The sequence below is a fragment of the Nelusetta ayraudi genome, unplaced genomic scaffold, assembly GCF_046127955.1.
Source record: "Nelusetta ayraudi isolate G7.1 ecotype Tasmania unplaced genomic scaffold, CSIRO-AGI_Nayr_v1 ptg000097l, whole genome shotgun sequence".
Lineage (NCBI taxonomy): Eukaryota > Metazoa > Chordata > Actinopteri > Tetraodontiformes > Monacanthidae > Nelusetta > Nelusetta ayraudi.
This window is the reverse complement of record NW_027466147.1, coordinates 281,924-304,219: the sequence shown is the minus strand read 5'-3', so window position 1 is coordinate 304,219 and position 22,296 is coordinate 281,924. Positions and strand designations below refer to the sequence as shown.

General features: G+C 44.2%; 1 protein-coding gene across 1 annotated transcript in view; it reads right to left on the bottom strand.

Moving 5' to 3' along the window:
* The window catches only part of rxfp1 (relaxin family peptide receptor 1), a 42,465-nt gene extending 23,914 nt beyond the window's left edge, over positions 1 to 18,551 (bottom strand). Inside the window, exons 1-2 of the mRNA XM_076048184.1 lie at positions 18,438 to 18,551; positions 10,942 to 11,079 (exon numbers count right to left, since the gene is read on the bottom strand). Of these exons, the coding sequence (XP_075904299.1) occupies positions 10,942 to 11,079; positions 18,438 to 18,480 (181 nt within the window). The 5' untranslated portion in view covers positions 18,481 to 18,551. The remainder of the gene's footprint in view (positions 1 to 10,941; positions 11,080 to 18,437) is intronic.
* Between the last annotated feature and the right edge of the window lie 3,745 nt (positions 18,552 to 22,296).

Here is a 22,296-nt window from a genome sequence, read left to right as displayed (position 1 = left end):
ATGTGTTGGTCCGTGGGCAACGTTATAACAAATAATTTCATGTAACAAAAGTGGCAAAATGTAAATACACCCCAAATCAGCACCAAAATGTTGACTGAACAGATTTTCCATCGAGTACCTGCTCAGATCGTCGTGTGCCAAGGAGCAAATGGGTTGCTCCCAAAGGAGTCGTTCCCTGTTGGCGCTGCTGGCTTTTTTTCTTTTTTTTTTTTTCTGTGTTGTGCATTGCAAGACAATGTGAGAGCAAAAGCAGGCCTGATTAAACAAGAGCCGACTACAATCAATAAGTTATTTTGCCCTCCTGGTGGGCAAACGCCTCTCGGGAACGCCGGCACAAAGCACACATCATCTAAACAAAGGCAGGGAGTCCTTTGAGCAATCAGAGCCGACTGTTTTCAAATCTGTTTGTTTTTTCATATTTCCTTTTCATTTCATGCAAATCAAAGACACAGTTAAGAGACTCCCATTTATTATTCATCCTATGTCTTATGTTTGGCACGAGAGCCCGCACTCTGAAGCTCCGTATCCTCTGACATGATATAACCAGTGATTGAAGGATTGTGTTTCATTCTGTAAAAGCTGCTGTGGTTGCGCTGGGCGACAAAGGAAGAAATCTAAGCTAAACAAAGAGAACCTAATTTGAGTGTTTAAAAATAAACTTGTATTGTGATGTTATTATGTCAAATCTTGTTGATATAAATATATATCTTTTTTTCTTAAAACAGCAAGTTGCAATGGTAACAGATAAACAAAGACCGTAAGAAAGTTTCCACCAACCATTGGGTTTATCTCACGTTGTTATTGGGCGAACTACCCCTTGACTGCGCTGTGGCGCAACGAGGTGAGTTGCAGCGTTTAAATTTAAATTTAAACGCGGACATGTGGTCCTCTGAGAAAAGCTTTCAGGACCGTTTCACTCTAAGTGGAAACGCCTGCCGACGCTGATGAAACTGCTGCTGCAGCAGCATCGGCGCTAATCTCTCCGGCGGCAGCCTTTGTTTGCACGTCTTCCTGTCCAGTCTTCTTCTGTGGTTTCCAAGAACAGCTTGGCACAGTCGCTTCTCGCTTTTGCCACAGCTTTAAGTCCCCGTATCTCCAAGGTTTTGTTTCTGTGTTCCTACCAAAACAATGCGAGTCCAATGCTTTGTGGACAACTGGTGTCCATCCATCCATCCATCCATACTTTTCAGTCACTGCTCACTGTGCGCTCTGGGTCACGGGTGAGCTAGAGCCCATCTCAGCTGTCTCGGGCAGGAAAATTAATTCTGATTGAATACGCTTTCTTTTGGAGGTTGCCAAGATTGATGAGCAGAGTTGAGAAGTGAGTGATCAGGCTGCAAGCCCGCTTCGACCTCCACACTCACATGCCTCCGTGCAAAGTGCTGTGCGCCGTCGCCGATAGCTCCTGGGTACAAATACCATGTTTTTCCCCAACCCCAGCAGGTGCTTGGCTGTTGGTGATGGTGGGAGGAGATAATGATCTCTGCAAAGTCTCTGACATTTATTAGCACAAAATAACAGTCAGGAATTTGAAATTCAGAGTTTGCTCGCACAAACATTATTTGTAAATGTCCTCTAAGCCTGCAGGCAGTGTTTGTCAACATATTTCATTTATCACTAAATGAACTGGAACAACTTTTCCATGTGCCATTTTTCAGGACCTTGCTCAGCATTTCTCAAAACAGACGTAACATTGAAAAAAAAAAAAAAGGAAGAAGAAGAGAAAAGCAGCGATCATAAATCACAATGATATTTCAAGTGACACAGAACTGATGAACAAAGATTTCAAAAGGTCTGCGGGGTAACAGATGCATCGATCAACATGAGCAGAGTAAAATGGAGTGAGCTGAGAGCAGTCATCAGTCCGTTCGTTCATTCCCAACGGACAGTTGGGATAACGGAGGAAGTTTACTGTAAGAAAAGATCCTGATGTGTTTCTGTGTTCTGTAATACAGACGATGCAAGCAGAAGCAGAATTGTGGGTTCAGTAGTGGTGATTTAAATAAATAACTACAACACAACAAGCATCGTAATGTAATCCCTCAAACAGATTCCTTCACCACCAGCAGCCACTGAGCTCCGAGTGCACTTCTTCGCTCATATTTTAATGGAGAAAATGTTGCATGCAATGAATCACTAATGTCACAACTGGAGCTGTTACCAAGCTAGCTGGAGCATCCTGTTCTTAATTACAACAAAAGTCCAGTTGCCAGTTCCACCTCTGTGTCTTTCACAGATTTGATTGTATTTTGCGCAATGACAGTAAAGCCTTTTCAATCCTCTCCTCTCTCTGACAGGCTGATTGGCCTGGTCGCATTGCGAGTGGCTGAAGAAGATTTACAGGTGGAACTTCTCAAGATGAATCCACATTCAGACTTTAAACCTCAGCAATCCTTCCTCCCCTGCCAGGTAAGTTGAAGCACCTGCCCCGCTTCTCGCCTGCTCGTTGTTCAGAGGTGAGAACACAATTTACGGTCTGAGTTTTAGTTCTTCACGGGGGACACCTGTACAATTCACAACATAACAAGTAGAGTCACACTTGCATAGCAGATTCTTACAGATGAGAGCAAACACGTCATACATAAGGCAAGAAATGTTCCTGCGACTTTTCAGTCGACGCGAGCTGCACATCACGTTGCGCTCGGCTCGCAGTCTTCAGCAAAAACAAATCAGCTTTGCCATCAATAAGTTCGTCCCGAGTTTCACACCAGTAGATTGTACGCATTCTTAAGCCTTCAAAAATGCATTTTTTTTTTAAAACTTCACATTTATTATTACTTGCAGGGGGAAAAAAATATATATATACTTTTACACTCAGACAAAATACATAAAAGCCAGAAAATTTTGCAACCAAAAAAAAAATGACAGCCTGAGTCATTTCACTTGGTCACAAATAAACAGATATCAATAAATCGTCATCATCCATCAATCATCACAACAGAATTGGCTCCACTGAGTGGCATCATCCTTCTAAAGGCCATTTGTCTGCGGCAAACAACTTGTACCGGCACTTTTCCATTTATGTACACCCACGTCAATGACAGGGTGTCAGAACCGCATGCATTCACAACGTCTTGACATTTTGATAAGAGACACAAACTGAGGTTTGTTAACAGAAAACCGTCTCATTATTCCAAGTTTCTGGACCCGGAGTTGACGGAGCAAACTGCACTTCGTTATGCAGTGTCAGGCAGGTCCGGGTTTTAGTTACACACTCTCCACAATTAACTGCCCAACAGCTTAATTCTGTGGCACATCGATCATGTGTGATAACATCTCCTGTAATCCATCCTCTCTGCGTTTTCACTTCTTCTCACCACAGTTCTTTGTGAAATTGATTAAAATCCAGCCGAACGTTGATTAAAATCTTCACAGAACAACTTCCTATCAGCAAAGTACTGCTGCTAAATCACTCGGCTGGGATTATTAGGACAGATGGGCAGCAATGTCAGTTTAACCTGACCATCAGTGTATTAGGGATTGAATGGCTGTGGTTTTTAAAAAGCCTTGTTGACCATTCATTAATATTACTGCTGTTTAAGATAAGATTGTGGAGTGAAAATGGGGGGGGGGGAATGAATATGATGGTGGTCGACTGACGCAGACGTACTTGGTTGTTTCCTGTCCTCCTCTGTTTAGAGTCTCTTGTTACTCTGGATATGCTTTAATCTTGCATATCAGCTGGTTCACCGAGATTTCGATCAATCCCGGAAGCAAGAAGAAGAAACAACGTTCAGCTCATCCACGGATTACATTTACATATTCAACTGCCTTTCAAAAACCATGGTAGTAGGAAACAACTACTGGGGGTTGCCCCTCAACAGGAGGGAGAAGGAGAATAGCAGGAAGCAAAATAAGGAGTACTACGTCAATTAGCAAAAAAGTTCACCTCTCGGATTATTATTTTTATTACAAAATTCTCAATTACCAAAAGCAACCAAACAGCTGCTAAAACGGCTCGAGTCACACTAGGGTAAAGTTGTTTTTCTTCCTTGTGCAATTTTGAAACAACAAAATCAACTCATTTACTCACTAATCACAGCGCACCTCAACAGGTCTGATGTCACAGCAACAACATGTGTGCAATGATTACAGTCGCATTAGAAAAAAAAAAAGAAACTGTCTGCAACGCTGCGGTTTGACTTTGCCGTCACAATCTGCTTTGCATTCAGCGCGTTTCCGATCTGCCACTCTTCTCGCGGCCGTGTCCATTTCTCGACGCATGAGGCGCATCACTGAAAGCTTCTTATCATTAAGGGATAGCCACGCCAAGTGCAAATAGAAATGGTGGATTTAACAAATGGAAAAGGAAAGTAAAAACGTCTTTAGTTTCCCGGCATGTATATATATATATCTTCTGAGATGTTGGATGTGTGTTTATTTATTTATTATTTAAGATTTGTTTGCCTGATGATGGAAAGACCTTGGCTGAGATTCTCAACTCAAGTCTCAAGTCTCAAATTCAATCAAGCGGAGGGTATGAGGTCTCACAAATTCAGAGATTAAATCCTGAGTAATTTCCTCCCATCTAATTGAATCCGCGACACAAAGGCCTAAGTAGCAGAACGTCTCCAACCAAAACACGCACCAAATTAATCCCCTCAACAATAAACAGGTACTGTTGAACATCTGAGGGTGATTCAGCCTTCGGCGGAGGCTTACACCAGTCTCCTCATAAACAGAGCAGGCTGAATAAAATTGTGCTTCATTCAAATACATGTGACAGCAAATGACCGCAGATCTCGTCTGAAAAAATAAAAACATGAACGGCAGGCTGCCCTCAGGAACCCTGCAAGCGGGTCCATTCATGAATTCATTGGCCAGAGGTGACTGCGATCAGCCAATCATTTTTTTATTTATTTATTTTTTTTTAAAGAATTAGCATGACGCTTGAAAAAAGAGAAAAATAATACAGCAGAAGCCAGAATGAGTCAGAGAACAGTCGCATTTCACATTTAAGCATGTGGCTGAAATGGTCTGTGATCGCCTTCCGACCGACTCCACTGAACTTGAGCCAGAGTGAAAGCATCTGCACAACAAAGTGCTGCCGAAGAAAGCAAGCAGCTACAGATTTGTTTCAGTCCAATTAATGCCACTAGATCCATTTGTGTTGGGCCGTTAATAGTCCCACAAGCAACCAAAGAAGAACGAGAGCGAGGAGGCTGCGGCAACAGCAGCATTTGTTGCAACTGGTTGGCATGAGTGCCTTCCGATGTGAAAGCCCGAGGGTTTGCAAACCATCTTTCAAATTTTGCCTCCCGATTGCAAAAGTCTTCTTTGTGCTTTTACCCGATGGATGAGTGAGATGAATCAGAGGGATTTGGGAGACAACCCATCTGGTGCACACATTTATGAAAGTATACTACAAGCAGCTTAGTTCAAATGCTAAAACCACTTTCCTTCTGGGAAAGTTCCACACTCACGTAGGCACTGCATCACCTGCACCCCTGGTCATCTTCCATCTGATTTTTGCCAGGATGAATTGCTCTCAGTTTCTTTTTCATTTAATCTATTTGATTGAGGAAAAGCAATTTGTGCGCATGGCTTTGCACAGAAATTTATTGCAAGGCAACATCGGGGGGGATTTAAGGATTAGCTTCAATTCCGTTCAAACAGCGTAATAAAACTGTTGAGAGAAATGAAAAAGAAGAAAAAAGCTCACGGCCAATAGCCCATCATGGTTGTTAATTATTTACAGTTCTGTGAGATTTTTTTTTTTTTAATATTTGCAGGGATGATTTACAACTGATGGTATTTACACACACGCTGTGCCTGGAATAACGAGGCCAGGCCTCGTGCTAGTGTAGCATCCTTAAGTTCTTTTCTGCACTTTCTGAGTGCACTTGAGCGTGAAAACCTATTCAAATGGTTTGGTATTTTGACTTTGGTCACGGGGGAGCAAACCCCTAATAAAAAAAAGGGTTACTCACATATCACTCGGAAATCTTTGCTTGCCACCACCGCCTCCTCTCACTGACCTCGAGTGAGCAGCGTCGGTGAAGCTGCACGCCGTGACATCGATCGCTCAGGGAGAGATGGAAAAACCAAAGCGGTCTGTCACCCTTTAATCCGTGCCTGGACGTCTGGCCAGTCTCTACCGTCGTCAGGAGAAGGCACGAGGGGCCTCGTTTATAAAAGCGTGCGCAGGATCCCTGTCAAAAGCTGGCCGTTAGGATGAAACACAGGATGTGCTCGCACGAATAAATATTCTCGTTTATTAAACTTTGCATGTATGTCTTCTCGTGAGTCGCAATCAACTCAAAATGTGTCTCCCTCGCCTATAAATATTAACTAACGCACATTTTGGAGCACTGAGAGACTCCAAAGTTGGCGACAGACGCAATTCACGCTTATTGCCGTGCGAGATCGAAGCCTGTGTTTGCATTAATCGGTCGGGCGCTGAGTGAGTGAGGTGGCGCAGCGGCACGTGGATCCTGTTAAACTGCTGCCGAAAGGTGGGAACGATTATCTTCCAGCGCTGCAGAGATAAATCCAGCACACTCTCAGAGGAGTTCCTTATTATCTTTCTGAGTCCCCAAGAAGATATCAGACACAAGTGAAAGGAAGTAAGTTTCGATCAAGACGGAAAAGGAGGGCAAATAAAAAAATAAAAAAAATGTTGTGTTGAAAGAAAAAGTGAAAGATGGGAGATTTTAATGAAATTTTATATTATTTTTTTTCAGTGAAATAAACTTTCATGTCAGCCAAAAATTTAACATGTTTTTCTTTGTGACAAACAAAACAGTTAGTCACACCGTAGTTGGAATAAATCAGTTTATTAGAAGGATTTTCGCTCATGAGGGATTTTCTTAGGATCTTTCTCTGGATTAACTCTGAAATCCCGGGCAACGACCTCCAATCAGGCATCGGAGGTCCATAATTAACAAGCTCACTCTTGAAACTGAATTGTTGCAAGCGGTTGTCGATAATCCAAGGAGCCGCTGCTGCTGAGGAGATAAGGAGGGATGCAGCGGCGCTAGCAGTTTTATCAGAACTCGATGGCATTTCCAGCGCAAAGCTGCCTGTGTGCCGTATTTGGCTTATTATTTTTAGCTAACGCTCCAACCGCAGCAAATTGGGCTCATTCTGAAAGTTGAAGACAAGTGGGGGAGACTGTGACCCGCGCTCACACTCTGCTTGGCTTCATTATTAAACTTGAGCTAATTTTGCTTTTTCCACTGGGCTGGCTGTGATTTTACCTCCTTCAGTCGACTAACGGGGAACTCAATTGACACTGACAGGAGCGCGTCGGCCTGAAAGGACCTTCGTGGAATATTCAGCCTGTTAGACTTCAGGAAAAATAGAATTAAGAGCGAGTGGTGCCACGGTAACCACAAGAGAGTTCTCTTAATGTGTGTGTGTGTGTGTGTGTGTGGCTCTCAAGCTGCATGTTTACTAGCTGGACTCATGTTAATGCATGAGAATCTCCTCCTCCTCCTCCTGACACCTTGTCAATAACAAGTAGAAATGATGAATGATGAATGAGACTGCACAAAGCCAGTAATAACAATAATTACTGTCAAAACAATGACAGACAAAAAAGTCATCACCGGTTTACTCCATCAAATTATTCACAGCCGAATATCCCCGTTTGCTCAGTGGAGACCAATGAGGACGAGCAAGGAGCCGGTTTGTCGTGGCGTAAATTTGCAACATGTAGCGCGTAGCCTTTAAAAGACAACAGACAAACTTTACTCCTGCCTCTATTTGCCGACGGTCCAGTTCGACTGTATTCAGAGTGTAAGACAGCGGAATACCGCAGCTTCTCTCAGTTCGTTTTTCATGAAACCACGGCATCCAAATGAACAAAGTGCAAGGCGAGACTTCGGTGAGACTTCAGGGAGCCTCCAGCGTGCAGATGTGGGAGCAGTTGTCACCTTCTGGCCATCATCAGCTGACAGCTATTTCAGAAACCGCATCTGTTTCGTGCAGAGGGCGTCAAGATTCATGAGTGTCTCCTGAAGATCGATGCTTGAAATTAATGTCAGATGATGGGGCGCAGGTGAGAAATTCATTTTTTTTTCAAATGCCTCATCACGGCAAGATGCTGGGACCGTGCGCCGTCTGAAATGAGACGATTCGATGAGAGCACGTCTGCCTTTTCTCTGTAATCTGCCTTAAAGAGTCTGTGCATCCCCCCCAAAGTTGGGTGATTACTATACTGTACCTTTAAAAACAATATTTTTTTTAGTAAGTATATTATTGTATACAGACTGCATACATGATTAAAATATGATGTTTGATTGGTTCTGCAAATCTTTCTAGCAGGGCTGCTCAGATCTGGACATCGTTTTGTGTTTCTGATCACATTGTGTGTTACACATTTGAATCAAGAGCCAGCAGTGTTGTTAGAATTGGTGGGTTTAAGAGAAGCTCTGCAAAATGCACATTTTTATTAGATTATCAATTACTAATTATTCTGAATTAATATGATATATTCATGTCATTGATATTTATATTAAATGTATGAGCTACCTCGATAGCACCGAAGATGTACCAGGAAAAAAAAAAATGCAAATGAAAACAGAAAGTAAGATCAACAAAATGACCAATCCAATAACAAAATATTGTAAATAAATGAAACAAAATTAACACTTAATCAGCAACATGAACTCCTTTAGCAATGTCACAAATCGCCTTTCAGAGGCATTCAAAATGTCCTAATCTGAGCATCCCAATTTTGCAGCTCGAGTTGAGCCACTTCCCCACGTTGTTCGTCTCCCCAACGTGTATACTAGCAGCTGCGACACTATGAAGGACAGACACACGCTGAGATGTTTTAATAAAACACTCGACAACACTCCAGGGCTTCCAGTCTAAATCCGTGACTATACAGCTGTCGAGTGTGATAGGCTCCGCCTCCAGTTCCTCTCCGCCGAGGCGTCTCTGATCCCCTTCCTCCTCCCAGGAAGAGCAGGATGGGTCATGAAGCCTCCTCTGGATGTGGCTGCCAGACCACAGCGTGTCGCACTCTGGGTTCCCTGTCATCTTTCCTGGTCTTGTTTATTCATTTTGTTTCATGCAGTTCAGACGAACAAGGGTTGAATGAAGAAAACAAATTTTACCCAGTAAATCGATTACGATCATTATGCCTTCATTCTTCATGTTAGCTACTAATTTTACCGACTGAATAAGTATTCCCTTTTTAAGCCCCCAAATTTACTTTTTTCTGTCATGAAAAAGAAACTATGCTTTGCGTTGCGCTCACACATTTATGCCATTTCACGAGTAATTCCTTGCATAATGTATTTTTGAGGGGTTATGATGAGATACGTATATTTCACAAGTGCACCAGACGCTAGGTTCAGTTACATGGACCCCAAGTCATCGGATTAAATGCCGTCCTGATTAAAATTGGTTATGTAAATGCTCCGTTTCCATTAAATTTGCGTGATCCAATCGAGGAGGTGGCCTAACAGTTTTTGAAGCAGTCAGACTCCATACAATCGTCGGACTCCTCCACCTTGGTCAGAGTTTTGTGTGCTTCTTCTCCTGCTCATGTCTTCAACAGGGATTGTTGAACAATGATTCTTTGGCGTCGCGGTTTCAGAATAAAAGCAAAACGGAACACTGGAACAACTCTATCTAAAATACTGCGGGGCCTCTGGGTAAACAGTAGCTTGGTGTGGAATCATGTGCATGTGTCACAACCATCCTAAGTTACAGTGCAAGGCGTGGTGGGAACCCACAAATCATTCCGATGACTTTACTCAGTGTTCGTGTCAACCGGACAATCTGGTTTCTAGACACTGCCAATGACGGTGAGCAGATCCCACTCAACTTTCCGGGGAACGAGGACAAGGTCTGAATATTCCAAACAATCGGTCTCCTGGGCAAAGACTTCAATTTCTGTCACTGAAGTAAAGCAGAGCACAAGGAAGTTGTACTTTTCACTTTCCTTTGCTTATGCAGATCCAGATTAGGAGCCCAAGTGGCGGAAGTCTCGAGTGGTGAGAACCAACCGAGCGGCGAAAGCCTGTGGGGCTTGTGAGCGCTCCAGCAAGCTCGGAATCGGACGTGTCGAAGTTCAGAGAGCCGGTGGCGGCGATCTCCAAGAAGCTCCCACACGCTCTGAAATCCTATAGCCGGATCCCTGCAATGTAAACGCATTAAAGGGGCAATCGTCTAATTGTCACAACCAGAGAGCGCCACTGAGCACAGGATGTTTACCGAAACAAAGAGGCGTTGAGTGAGGCCCCACCTCCTCACACACCCGTCACCTCCATTGCACCTCCCCTCCCCTGCTCTTGTAAGCGAAGCGTAGACAGACAGACAGACAGACAGAGAGACAGACAGACGTGTAATAGCGTTAATGTTGAATGTTAACGTGTCAAGATACGGCAGCATAACCAAACAGGCAACGACGGATGGAGCAACAACGTTTGCGTTTGCTTCAACAAGTTTCAAATCTGACATTAGCCATTAGCATTTTGGCTTCAATGTGTCAAGAAATTAAGGAATTTGAAGATGTGAAACAATGACTATGACTAAAAGACACCAAAGGAACTTTTGTAGATGTGTTGTGACTTTCGCTTCAATCGTTCATAGGGGAAAAAAAAAAACTGTAATTATGCAGGTGCCACTTTTTATCCAAGGTTATCGCGGTGGAGTTGTCGTACCGTGAGAATTTTTAATAAGGTTGCACCAGGAGCGTAATGGTGCGTTACGCCTTAGTTTGGGCAAAAACGCCCGATACTTAAAATATCGAGAGAGATGAAAAAGCAACAACGAGTAACAAGTGATCAGAAGAAGCGGTAAAAGATTCAAATGGGCGAGCAGAAGGACAACAGTTGCCATTGTCTGCATCTTGCAACGCACAAAACATAAATCACACACATTGCACATTCACAAAGTGTCATTAATCTCAACGAGGCCGATTGGGATCGTTCTTCCGAGCGACCCTCTCATCCACAGACGGACAGATAGCGGGCGGTGACTCACCGCAGTTCTCCTCGTCGGCCTGATTACCACAGTCGTTGATGCCGTTGCAGTGCATGGGCTGGGGGAGGCACACGGTCAGGTTGCCGCAGGGGAAATATCCCAGGGGGCAGGAGGCGCTCTCCTCCGACGTGTTGAGAGCTTGACGACGGAAGAGCAGGGGAGACACAAAATAACGCAGGCATGATTAGGGAGCGTCGCATTTCTCCGGAACCGCTGACCCGCCCGCCCCCATCCCCAACATCAGAGCGAGAGGGCGTCAAGGCCGCACGGTAAGTGCGGAGCCCATGCACCATTGAGACAGGCTTCAAGTAAGGGAGGGAAAAAAAAAGGCGTAAACATCTGGGATATTTTCTCAATGAGGGCACTGAACTGAATCCATTTGCTCCCACTAAACTAAGCCTCAAGTGATTTACAAGGGCGAGTGGTTAAACTGTGCCTATTGGAACGCTGGCGGTGGGTGGTGCCCCCAGTGGCTCTCACTGGAGCTACTGCAACAAGTTGAAGCGGTGGAGGTGGTCGGGTGCATCGGCTTGTGAAGGTCTGCGGTTGTCTGTTCAAACAAGATGTTGAATTTTCCATCAACTCTGCAATGCTTTTTATTCACTTTCTTTTTTTTGCCCTGCTTTTCCTCGTGTGAATGACTTTTCACACAAGGATCACGGGTCTTCGCCTGTATTCAACCCCAGAGAAGTCATCCAGGCAGCACTCCGTTTTGTATTCAGGGCGTCCGCTGCCGCCTGTTAGCATCAGTGTGTCTGTGAACTGTCAGCGGACGGTGAAATTCCCCCTCAGGGGTGAATAAAGTATCCACAAGGGGGGCTGGAGCCGATCCCAGCGGTCTTAGGGTAAACGGGGTTACGGTCTGGACCACAACCACCCCATCTGCGCTCGCCCTCACACCTACGGTGAGTTTAGAGTTAGCTTGTGCATCTGGCCTGTGGGAGGAAGCTGGAGCAGCCAGAACCCACACAGGGAGAACCCACACACGCACTCGCTGCGCCAGGAGGGTCGAATCAAAGCTACGACCTTTAGGCTGTGAGTGGGCCGCGCTCACTTAAATTTGCACACATAAATCTGTACTTTCTTCTCCTTACATTGGAAAAATGTGCTTGTTACTTTTGTGTTTAAAAGTCTTTAAAAAATAAAAATTCTGTAGTGTATTCTTGAAGTGGAGATACTTGCACTATGCTGTTGTGTAGTTGAATATAAAATTGGTATGAGTATGTTCACCTTAAGTTACAACACGGTGACCTTGACAAAGCCCACATTGATGGAAGGCCGATACTATGACTCACTGTGGCAACGTTGAGCAAGTCATTTTCATCAGCTCATACGGCGGTTGTTAGAAAAAAATATCAGACATGTACTTTATTGAAAACGATTGCAATCGCATTGCAAACACGAAACTCAGTTTAAAAAAAAAAGTTTTCGGAAACGGCTTAAAATAAAATGCAATAGCCTGCAATACATATTTTACAGAAAATAGTCCGGATTAAGGGTTAGACATATTTTGAAATGGGAATAAAACAGTCTATTTCAACGTTCATTTATTCCGACACACACAAAAAAAGGCAGTACCATTTTTTTTCTTTTTTTTTTAAAGATGGCCATCGCAGGAAAACCCGTCTGTGCATTTTCATCAAATATGATGTTTTTATTATTGGGGAAAAGAAAACATCCAACCGAGACGATAGAACGCTTGTTGTGAAGTTCATGCTGGGAAAACACATCAGCTTGTTGTGCAAACCCTTTGAACGGAGCCCGACCCCGAGAAACCTTTGCTGCAAGGGGACATGGGCATTTCACACTTCAGCCTCGCTGCATAAAAAAAAACGATTAGGTAACAAACTGTCACGCTGAGAGTTTGGGGCAAACGGTGGACGAGGGACGCGGAACCGGAACCTGCACAGCTGTTATCCTACTTAATTAAATATTTCTCTGATGTGTAGAGAAATAATTACAGTATATATCAAACTCATCTTGCTGCATTGGAGGCCAAAATAACGCTTCCATTTGTTCATAGACGTGAACAGAAAACAGTGCAAGGATTTGCGCAGGTTGATGTCAATCACTGATTATATCGACATCATCCGGTTTTATTGCTTCTCCTCCTCCTCCTCCTCTTTCTCTCCGGTTTCCCTCATCCTGATGAATGACAGCGCTTGGCGCACACAGATGTATTCCTCAGCTTCGACATTTCTTCCCTTCCGTTGCTTCATTGACATGCTGCAGCTCGTCCGTGCCATCACGCCCATGGTGCAACTCGGAGCGGCAGCCAGTGACGGCGATTGTTTGCAGGCATCCTGGAACATCCTGAAAGCAATGTAATTACCAATTCCTTTATCAATTTAATGCAGGCGGCGTTTCCTGATCGACCGCGGCAGCCGACTATTTTTCTTTGCTTTCAACACCAAAGCCGAGAGCTGCTTCTGAAGAGGGGCTGTTTGACCGACGCAGCCCTCCAAGCAGGAGTTGCATTCAAGACACAATGTCAGGTCAGCCGACCATTCATTGCTCTTTCCAAGCTGCAGGCCTCCACTATTCCACATCCGCCTCGCCTGAACGGCAAAGGCACGTGTGGCAAAAGTACGCACACCCTGTACTTACGTAAAAGTACGGTAAAAAATACTCCGGTAAAAATAAAAGTACAGATTCAACTCCTTTACTCAAGTAAAAGTAAGAAAGCGCAGGCTCTGGTATGTACTTAAGTAAGACGAAAAAAACTTTATTCTGCAATTATTGAGACAATACGTTTGTTTTATATACACGTTTACACTAAATAACAATAACCAATGTCATTTTCTACATTTTGGTTTTTCTCTGTACTGAGAATGTTCCCTCTAAAATAAGACTTGTGACTAATGTGACTAAATCTACTTCAGTTCAGGAACAAAGCATTTGTACTTTGATACTTCCAACCTCTGGGCACGGGTAATAGTTGTAAAGCTCTCAAAATCACACAATATTCATCCTGACTCCAAATGCATTAAAATCACAAGTGTTTTATCAGGCCGAAGCACAAAGCAAACTAATGGCCAATGAGATCTCCATCTATTATCGGTGACGCTCGGCTCTGAACATTCGTCATTCCTACAGTAGAGATGTCACCGTTAAGCGGCCGCGCCGAACGGACGAATCACAATGCAGCGACCGCATATAAATCACAGCAGCCACTCTGGCCCCTGAAACCTACATAAATGAACCCCAACATCATCCACCACAATCCACCTGGGGAAATGCATCACCGGGTCCCTAGAGTGCAGATTCGCCGAAATGACTCATTTTCGTGACGATTGCATAATGCGCGGCGGAAGGGAGCCGCTACGTCCATGGGCAATGGAGCGTGTCGAGGAGAAAGATATAAAAATATATATATATATAATATATAATATATATAATAAATAAAAATCATTACGATAATAGAATGCAGCGTGGGAGTGCACCCAAAGAAGTTTCTTCTCTTCAGTTAAGAATTAATTCTTCCAATTTATCAGGGATGTGTCAGGTGACCCCATTGGAGAGCCGGCTCGGCCTTGCTTGAATCCCACCGGGCAAAGGTGACTCGGGCCGACTCCTGCTCCCTCCAACCTCACACAGCCTGTCGGCTTTGGAATGATTTTCCTCCCCTTTTTTTCTCCCAGTGCAGCGCATTACATCAGGTTCATTGAGTTCAAAATGTTACGTTTGTCGTCCTGCAAAACTCTGCTCTCAACTGTCTTCTGCTTGTACTCGCGTCGGTTCAGTTCGAGCTGCAATGCAACGATTCTGGCCCCGTTTCCTCTTCAAAGTCCTGCTCCTTGGAATTTTCATGCCTCAAAACCCACCAGGACAAACTGACCAATAGCAGGCCAGGTGTGGTATGGACCGACTGACAAATTGGCTTCTTGGCAGGTCCTGTAAAGCCGGCTACTCTTCTACACCAGGTGGTCCAGGCAGACTAGTGTAGCAGCAGCACGCAGTCTTGGTTAATACTGCAGTACACCGCCAACATTTATTGTAAAATTCTATTAAATGTCTGCATGTCTCTGTATAGTGAGGGTTGTGAGGTTAACGCAGAACTCCAAGCGTTGTTTTTTTTCTTCAAATCCAGTCCTTTATTCTCTCTTGAGTAATGCAACATTTTATAAATTGAATGTTGCAAATGTTTTTACAGCTGACGGCTGCGTATGACATTAACAGTTTAATTTTCTCCTGTCCTGACCTGTCAAACTCGCTTCTAATGACAAACAACTACATTACCTGACACGTTTCCTTTATTAATTAATCACAGAAACACCTCAGGTTCCGTCCAGTTACTGTTTCTTTCCCCCACTTGAGGCGAATTGTCGGTAGATGTGAGTGCCAATGGTTGTTTTGTCCTTCTATGTTGCCCTGCGATCTACTGGTGACTTGTCCAGGGTGCAACCACACCTTTAGCCAAAGACATGGGATAGACTTCAGCACCCCCCTGTGATCCCAAGTGCACAAGTCGTGGTAATAGAACATGCATGGATGGACGAGACCTACAGGAATTTGTGAAAACAGCAGAGTTATTTTGTTTACATTTTTAATGGCACAATCTTAGAACAAGAGCAGCTTTTTGTTGTGGGAACATCAAAAAGCCTGCTGCTTGCGCTCCTATTGGTTGGTGGATTTTGACGGGGCAGAGCAGAGAGGATGTGTGAAAGATTTGTGAAACAAAACAGGAGCGACCCGAGTGAAGTGGGAGTCTGAGAGCAGGAGCGCAGTTTGAGTAGAAACAGTACAAATCCCAGCGCCGGCAGAGGATGTTTGAGTACGTGGGCAGGATGCCCAGCTTGAACATTTAATCAATACATCACAGGGAAAACAGCTATATTATACACAGCAGTGCCCTTCACTGATATGGAATGGTTTATGCATGGCCGGACACAGCTATGCCGTCAGCGTCCCAGGCACGCATAAGTCAAGACCACCGTTCCAGTTTCCATCAAGCCTGACGCGATAATGACTTTATGGTAATGACCATTTCTGTCAATTGACGCCGATCCTGTCTCTCTTGGCACGGACCACGGGTTTGATGTACTCGTGGCATTTGTCCGAATTAACATGCCATTACTTTGCAGCTGTTATTACAACAAAAGGGTTTAACCTTTGAGTCAGAAGAGATGCTACCGGACTGCTTTAATTACTTATCTAGATGGCAAATTTCGGACATTAAGGAACCTTGACCACTGTTTCAAGCTTCTCTTCTTTTTAAATCAAATGAACACGACTTTAGGGTCCAGCATGCTCAGCCATGGTACCCAACAATTCTTAGTGGAACAAAGACATCGACACCCCGCTAATGGGTACAAAACAGGCTTTGAAGCAAACTCAATTCGAACCGGTAAGAGATACCGAGCTGACATTTAGCTGCCCGCTACAGTTGGCCGACCAGCTTCACATTTCAAACCAACCGATGCAGAAAAATAATTAAAAAAAAATATATCTGGACAATTTTGGATTTAAAAAAATGGAGGTGAAAGCTGCACTTGAGGAGATGTTTCAATGCAACACTAATTTTATAAAAAATATTCTATCATCATGACTCAACATCAGCCGTACTCAGCAATCATGCCATTCTTAGATTAAGAAAACTGAATTTGTCCACCTGCTTAAAATTGGCTGACAAGTTCCTTTTGCACATGAATTCTTGCTTCAGGAAATTAAAGAAAAAGAAACAACATAAATAATAAAAAAAAAAATGGTTGGGTTCAGTTTAATGGAAGTTCAAAGAGCTTCTAGTTGCCTCACTTGTGGATTCAGTGCACTCGCAGCCAAGGAGAAAGAAACAGCTGGAGCCACTCGGACAAGACAGGAAATCTAAAAGAGACACAATGTGTTTTATAAGCATCGGAGATTTAGAACATGCCTGGACACCTGGCCGACAAGCCTCCACTGTCTTGTATATTTTGCAATACAAACGTTTTGCAAGTTGCGCTGATTCTGTCCCTCTTGTCTCTTGATCTTGAGTTCATCTATTTGCTGTGAGTTTTAGTGATATTAACGTTGTTACTTTGGTCTTAACCTTTGACTTACTGTGGTTGGAGTAGCAGTGTTGAGTAAATTTTGTGCTTTTTGTAGTTGCATTTGATAATTAGTCACGAGCTTATATTGAAATTGTTGACTTGGAGCATCTAACAAACACTAGAATGACATTGTTTTTCATAAGATTGTCTAAAAGCCATAACCTCCGCCTCATCCCGTATATTGTGTATTGTTAAGCACAACATTGGTTTGGCCTTCATCCCCTTAAATCACTCAGCCAAACACATTCTGAGGAACCACAAGTTTCCAAAGCGTGAAACTTTCAGAATAACTCGGGAGAAGACCTTGTTTGCTGCCCCTGACTCACATAATGTCATAAATCCTGCCTCGACGTCGCTCCGGGGCTTCGCCCCGGTAAAAAGAGCAAATAATGGAGGGGAAGAGGAGACACTACCAATTACTCTGCAGCACAAGCTGCAGCATCCTATCGACCCACGAGAAGAGGATTTTAGTGCAGAGGGGAAATTTAAAATGCGAGTAGTGCAGAACATTTTGCGAACGAACATGCAACACCAAGATGCTGACCACCAAATAGCACGAATGAGTTATTAAAATGACTCGTTGAATCCTTTACGGGTGTTGTGTTTTGTTTCTTATTTGTTCCGCCAACGTCTCCTCCCCTTTGGCGGTGTGCGAGGAGCTGAAATCTGTGAAGCTTGTGCTTACGTACACAGCTGACAATGACAGGACCATAAAGTGGTGTCCCGAGCACTTAAGTCCATACTGTCTAACTCATTAGCATTTATATGGAAAGACTATAAGAAAAAGGGCAAATAATCACATATTCATGAGGCAGAGTGGTCACACAGACTCACCGAGGGAGCCACCTTGATGGAAATGCAGCTGGTGGGATTTACTCAGCATGAAAGCGGCGCTCAGTTTGAAAGCTTTGTGTCAAACAACTTTGCATGTGCCGTGCTTGTTTGTCGGGGGGGGACAACAGACGGGCCGCTCAACCAAATACGTCCTGACTTTCAAATGCAATACCAGTTTTCATCCCCTTTCATCCTGCAGCTCTCAGTAACCTGTAATGGCTCTCACAAACAGAAGCCGCTGAGCTGGATGTGCTCCCCGCGCAGAATGAAAGTGTGTTTCCCCCTCAAACTGTTTGTGGGAGGTGCAGGTAATCCACAGGAAGATAACAAGGACGAAATCACCCGCAGAGTAACTTCACACAAGGAGATCGACTATAGCGCTGAACGACAATGACCCCGTTTTTGTTTGTTTGTTTGTTTGTTTGCTTGCTTGCTTTTGCGGGCAAAGCCCCGCCCCCTGAAAAAAAAAAAAAAAAAAAAAAAGACTCCATGCAACCATGCAGCGGTTTTACATGCACAAGGCAAAACAGTTCTTCAAACCCGAAGGACTCCCGGTAACATGTCTGGAGGCATGTGGCTATTCCCTGAGGAGAAGAGGCTCGGGACACTTGACACGGACATGAGCACACTCACCCGACACTCCGCAGGCGAGAATCACGGCCAGGTAAAGTTGCATGGTGCGCCAAACTCTGCGCTTCTTCTCCGCGGAGAGGGAGCAACGTGCGTAAAAAACAAACAAAAACAAAAAACAAAACTGTAATAACGGCAACAATTGAGACACGAGCCGCCTGAGGTTGGCTGCGCGTTTAGCCGCCGCCGCCGCGCGCGCCTTTCGTTTTCCGCCTCGCAGCGCGTGGATAGGAGCGGGTGCGAGAGAACGCAGAGTCGGTACGGTCTGCCCGCACTCGGCAGAGGGGGGGAGGTATTAGAAGGAACCCCGCCGCCAATCAAGTGACGCACGGGCGACAACGCAGGTGCGTGGCGCGCAGGCGCATCTGCCGGCGGAGAGAGAGAGAGAGAGAGAGAGAGAGAGAGAGAGAGAGAGAGAGAGAGAATTAAAGCTGACCTGTGCGTTACGCGCGGCTAATTGGCATTCACTGGTGGGCGCGCGGTGTCCTATGGGAGAATGCCGGGCCCTGCTTAAGACGTGATGGCGAGGTGGCGGATAGATGAGTGCTTTTAAAAGCAAACTTTTTCTTTCTTTCCCAAGAGCTTCTCCCTCACGGCCTTAAGTGTTTAAAGTGATCAACAGGAGGGGATAAGTATGGATGGACGGATGGAAGGCATTTATTCCCCTGCGCTGTTTACGGGCTCGCGCTAAAAGAGTGGCAGATTAGTGGCGCCGGCGTGACAGGCAGACACAGCACATCATCTGTTTCCTGCAGCTCTTTCAGTCCGTGTGAATACACAGCGCTCCATCTACCCAGTGCTTAGACAAGCTCAATAATTCACGGTAATCAACGACATTATTACTTTAAACGTGAAATGGGAGCAGGGGGTCATTCATTGTGAATGCGTTAACAGGGAATCACCCGACCTGGCACTTTACCTAATAACATTTCGATGTTGTCGTTTTTTGTTTTTTTTTCTATCTCTCTCCCGTTTGAAAGGCCATATACAGGGACAGAGCAAATTCCTCTGAACCAAATCCCATTTTGCTTGAGTAATCCATCACAAAATCGCAACACATTAAAAGAAAAAAAGCGCCATATGACTTTGGCACTCATATGGTGCCATCCAAGCGTGCAGGAGAGTCTGCGGTCCAATTTGTTTCAGAAATGGAGACGTCAACGCTGTGTTTCTGGAAGAAAACAGCCACATTTGGAGCCTCCCGGCCGGGAACTTCATGCATGTGGGTCTCGTGGGCACATGGAATTTACGGTGGCGTGTAACTAACTGGCTTTAGTCCTGAGAACTAACACGAATCCCGTCTCCTGAGCGTGAAGGCTGCGGTGGAGATTTTGGATGAAAACGTGTACAGCTTCATGACAACTTCCAAGTATGAAAGATTATCATGTTATGTTTCTTATCCGGTGTGTTTCCAAGTCAACGTGCTCAGATTATGGCAGTTAGAAAGTCACTATTTTGAGTGAACTGTTCCTTTAAAGGGGTGGTTTGCACGTGACATTGATCTTGATAATGGCTCTTTAGGTTTTTTGGAGGAATGAAGGACGGCAAGCACAATACAAAGGCTGACATGCTGTGATCTCCCCCTGGTGCCAGTGTAAAGCAATGCCCCATGACGTCGCCATTTTCGTTGACTGTCTAAAAAAAAAAAAAAGATGGTCAGAGGTTCTGGTTTCAAAAAGGAGACCAACTAACCCTAACCTACAGAAGTACCAAAAACCCTGCATGCTATCGATTGGCCAGCAGGAACCGCCAAAGTTGGTTGCAAAAATGCTCAAACTTATCACTCACTCTCCAATCACTGCTCACCTCTGTACGGAAGTGCATTGCTGCCACCCTAGAAAAAAAAAAAAAAAAAAACGGGCTCAGCATTGCGTTACAACTTGAAACACGTTATTTCGTGATAGTTTTCAAGTAAATGCGCTTGCATCAACTTGAGTTGACTGAAAAGGAGCTCACAATAGGACAGGATTCAAAGGACTTTTGGGGTTCTACAAATCTAGTTAAATCTGTGTACAAATACAATAAAGCACTTAACCCGTGATATGTTCGAAAAACACAGGGCTCCATATTACGCTATGACGTGAAAACTGTGAAAATAACGTGATAGCTTCACGTTTTTACGTGAAAATTGTCACGAAATAACATTGTAATGTGAAAATGATCACGTAAAAAACGCGATAGTAGAATAGCGATAGAACGGGTGTTCGCAAACCAACGGATGACATCATAATGACTCAGTCAAAGCACGTTTCACATATTCATGCAGCATATTTCACATGTGCGCCCAAGAAAAAAATTCCCAAAGCCAATCCCCTTCGTTCTCTGCCAGCGGAGCAGGTTGGCATCAGCACAAGGCTTCCGGTCGGTGTCAAGGGGTGCCATTTGATGCTTGCCGCCGCCTGTTTGAGGCCGCAAGGACGCGACTTTTGCCTCCACTCTTCCCAACGTCAGTCAGGGAGGCACAGAAAAGCCTTTTAGCGCCGGCCTTTGCTCTTCTCTTTATGATGAAACGTCGTCCACTTCTGACTGGACTTCTTACGGCCTGGCGCAGCCGCTCGCATGCCGGCGTTAGCGTCCTGTTTTTTGTCACTCACTAAACCCTTGGCTGTGTTCAGGTTGACGTCTTTCAAAGGTGTTATCTGCATTTTGGTTTCTTTGGGAAAATGCTAAAAAATGTTTTTGGAACCGTGCTCAAACTGTCAGATTATTAGGTGAGAATATATATAATTAATATAATATTTAATTAATCTCACTGGCAGGTGTAAAGGATCAACCACACACGTTTCAATAAAGTCTTCCTTGGTGTGCATGACCATATAGGAAACAATAGTCTCTCCAACTATGCACAGGTGTACCGATGATCTAGCCTGACATCACAAATCATTAAGTAAAAAAATCCTAATACAGAATAAAGGTATTAAGTAAAAAAAAATAACATGAGAAGTAGGCATGACAGCAAAGAACTGCAACAGTGGACTTTTGCTGGGTTGTTCTGACTATCAAAAAACTCCAGCAGATTCAAATTAGAGTGTTAGATGACTCGACACCCAAACCTGACATTCTGACGTGAGATACGCATAGTTTTCTTTCTCTGGCATTTGAGGAGAGGACATCGATAATTTTTTTACCAAATAAATGTCACCCTTATCAGGCCCGTGTTAAAGGTCTGAAGCGCGGCGTGTTTCCAAATTCCTAGTCTCCACAGAAGTGCTCTTTTTTTTTTTAACAATACATTCTGATTTGACTTATCCAGAAATTAGTACATCTGGAGGTATTCTGGTGGCATTGATAGCCTTTTTCTTTTTTTCTTTTTTTTTTTTTTTTATCAGTGGACTGCTGTGGACTTGGTGTTGGACCACTTTGAGACCTTGCAGATTTGCTGTGAATTTTGTTATACAGCTCGTGTGGCTGCTCAGTGTGAACTGTGCAGCGGCGTAGGCAAACAAGGTCTACTAGTGCACCTGCACATTTTTTTTGACACTTTTCTTTTGGCACTGCTCTCTCACCAGATTGAGCCTTTTACGAAATTATCGGAATTTGTGTCTGGTGACTGTCTAACAAAGAGCCCATAGAAAGTGTTTTCTAAATCAGCTAAAGTCAGCCTGAAGAGAAACTGAGAAAGCTTTCAATGGTGCGGTTTGGATATTTTTGCCAACCATTTCAGTAGAGCTGGCATGACTTCGCAAAGTTCAGAGTTGTTCATTTGTCCTCATCTTTTTCTTTTTCCTTCCTGCGTCTTTGGTCACAAAGGGGACTAAGCAATTATTGAAATCCACTGAAATTTTTAATCCTATCGAAGCCGCACTTGGGCGACATGGTGAGACAGTGTTGGTACACTGCCGACGCCTCGCAGCAAGGTTTT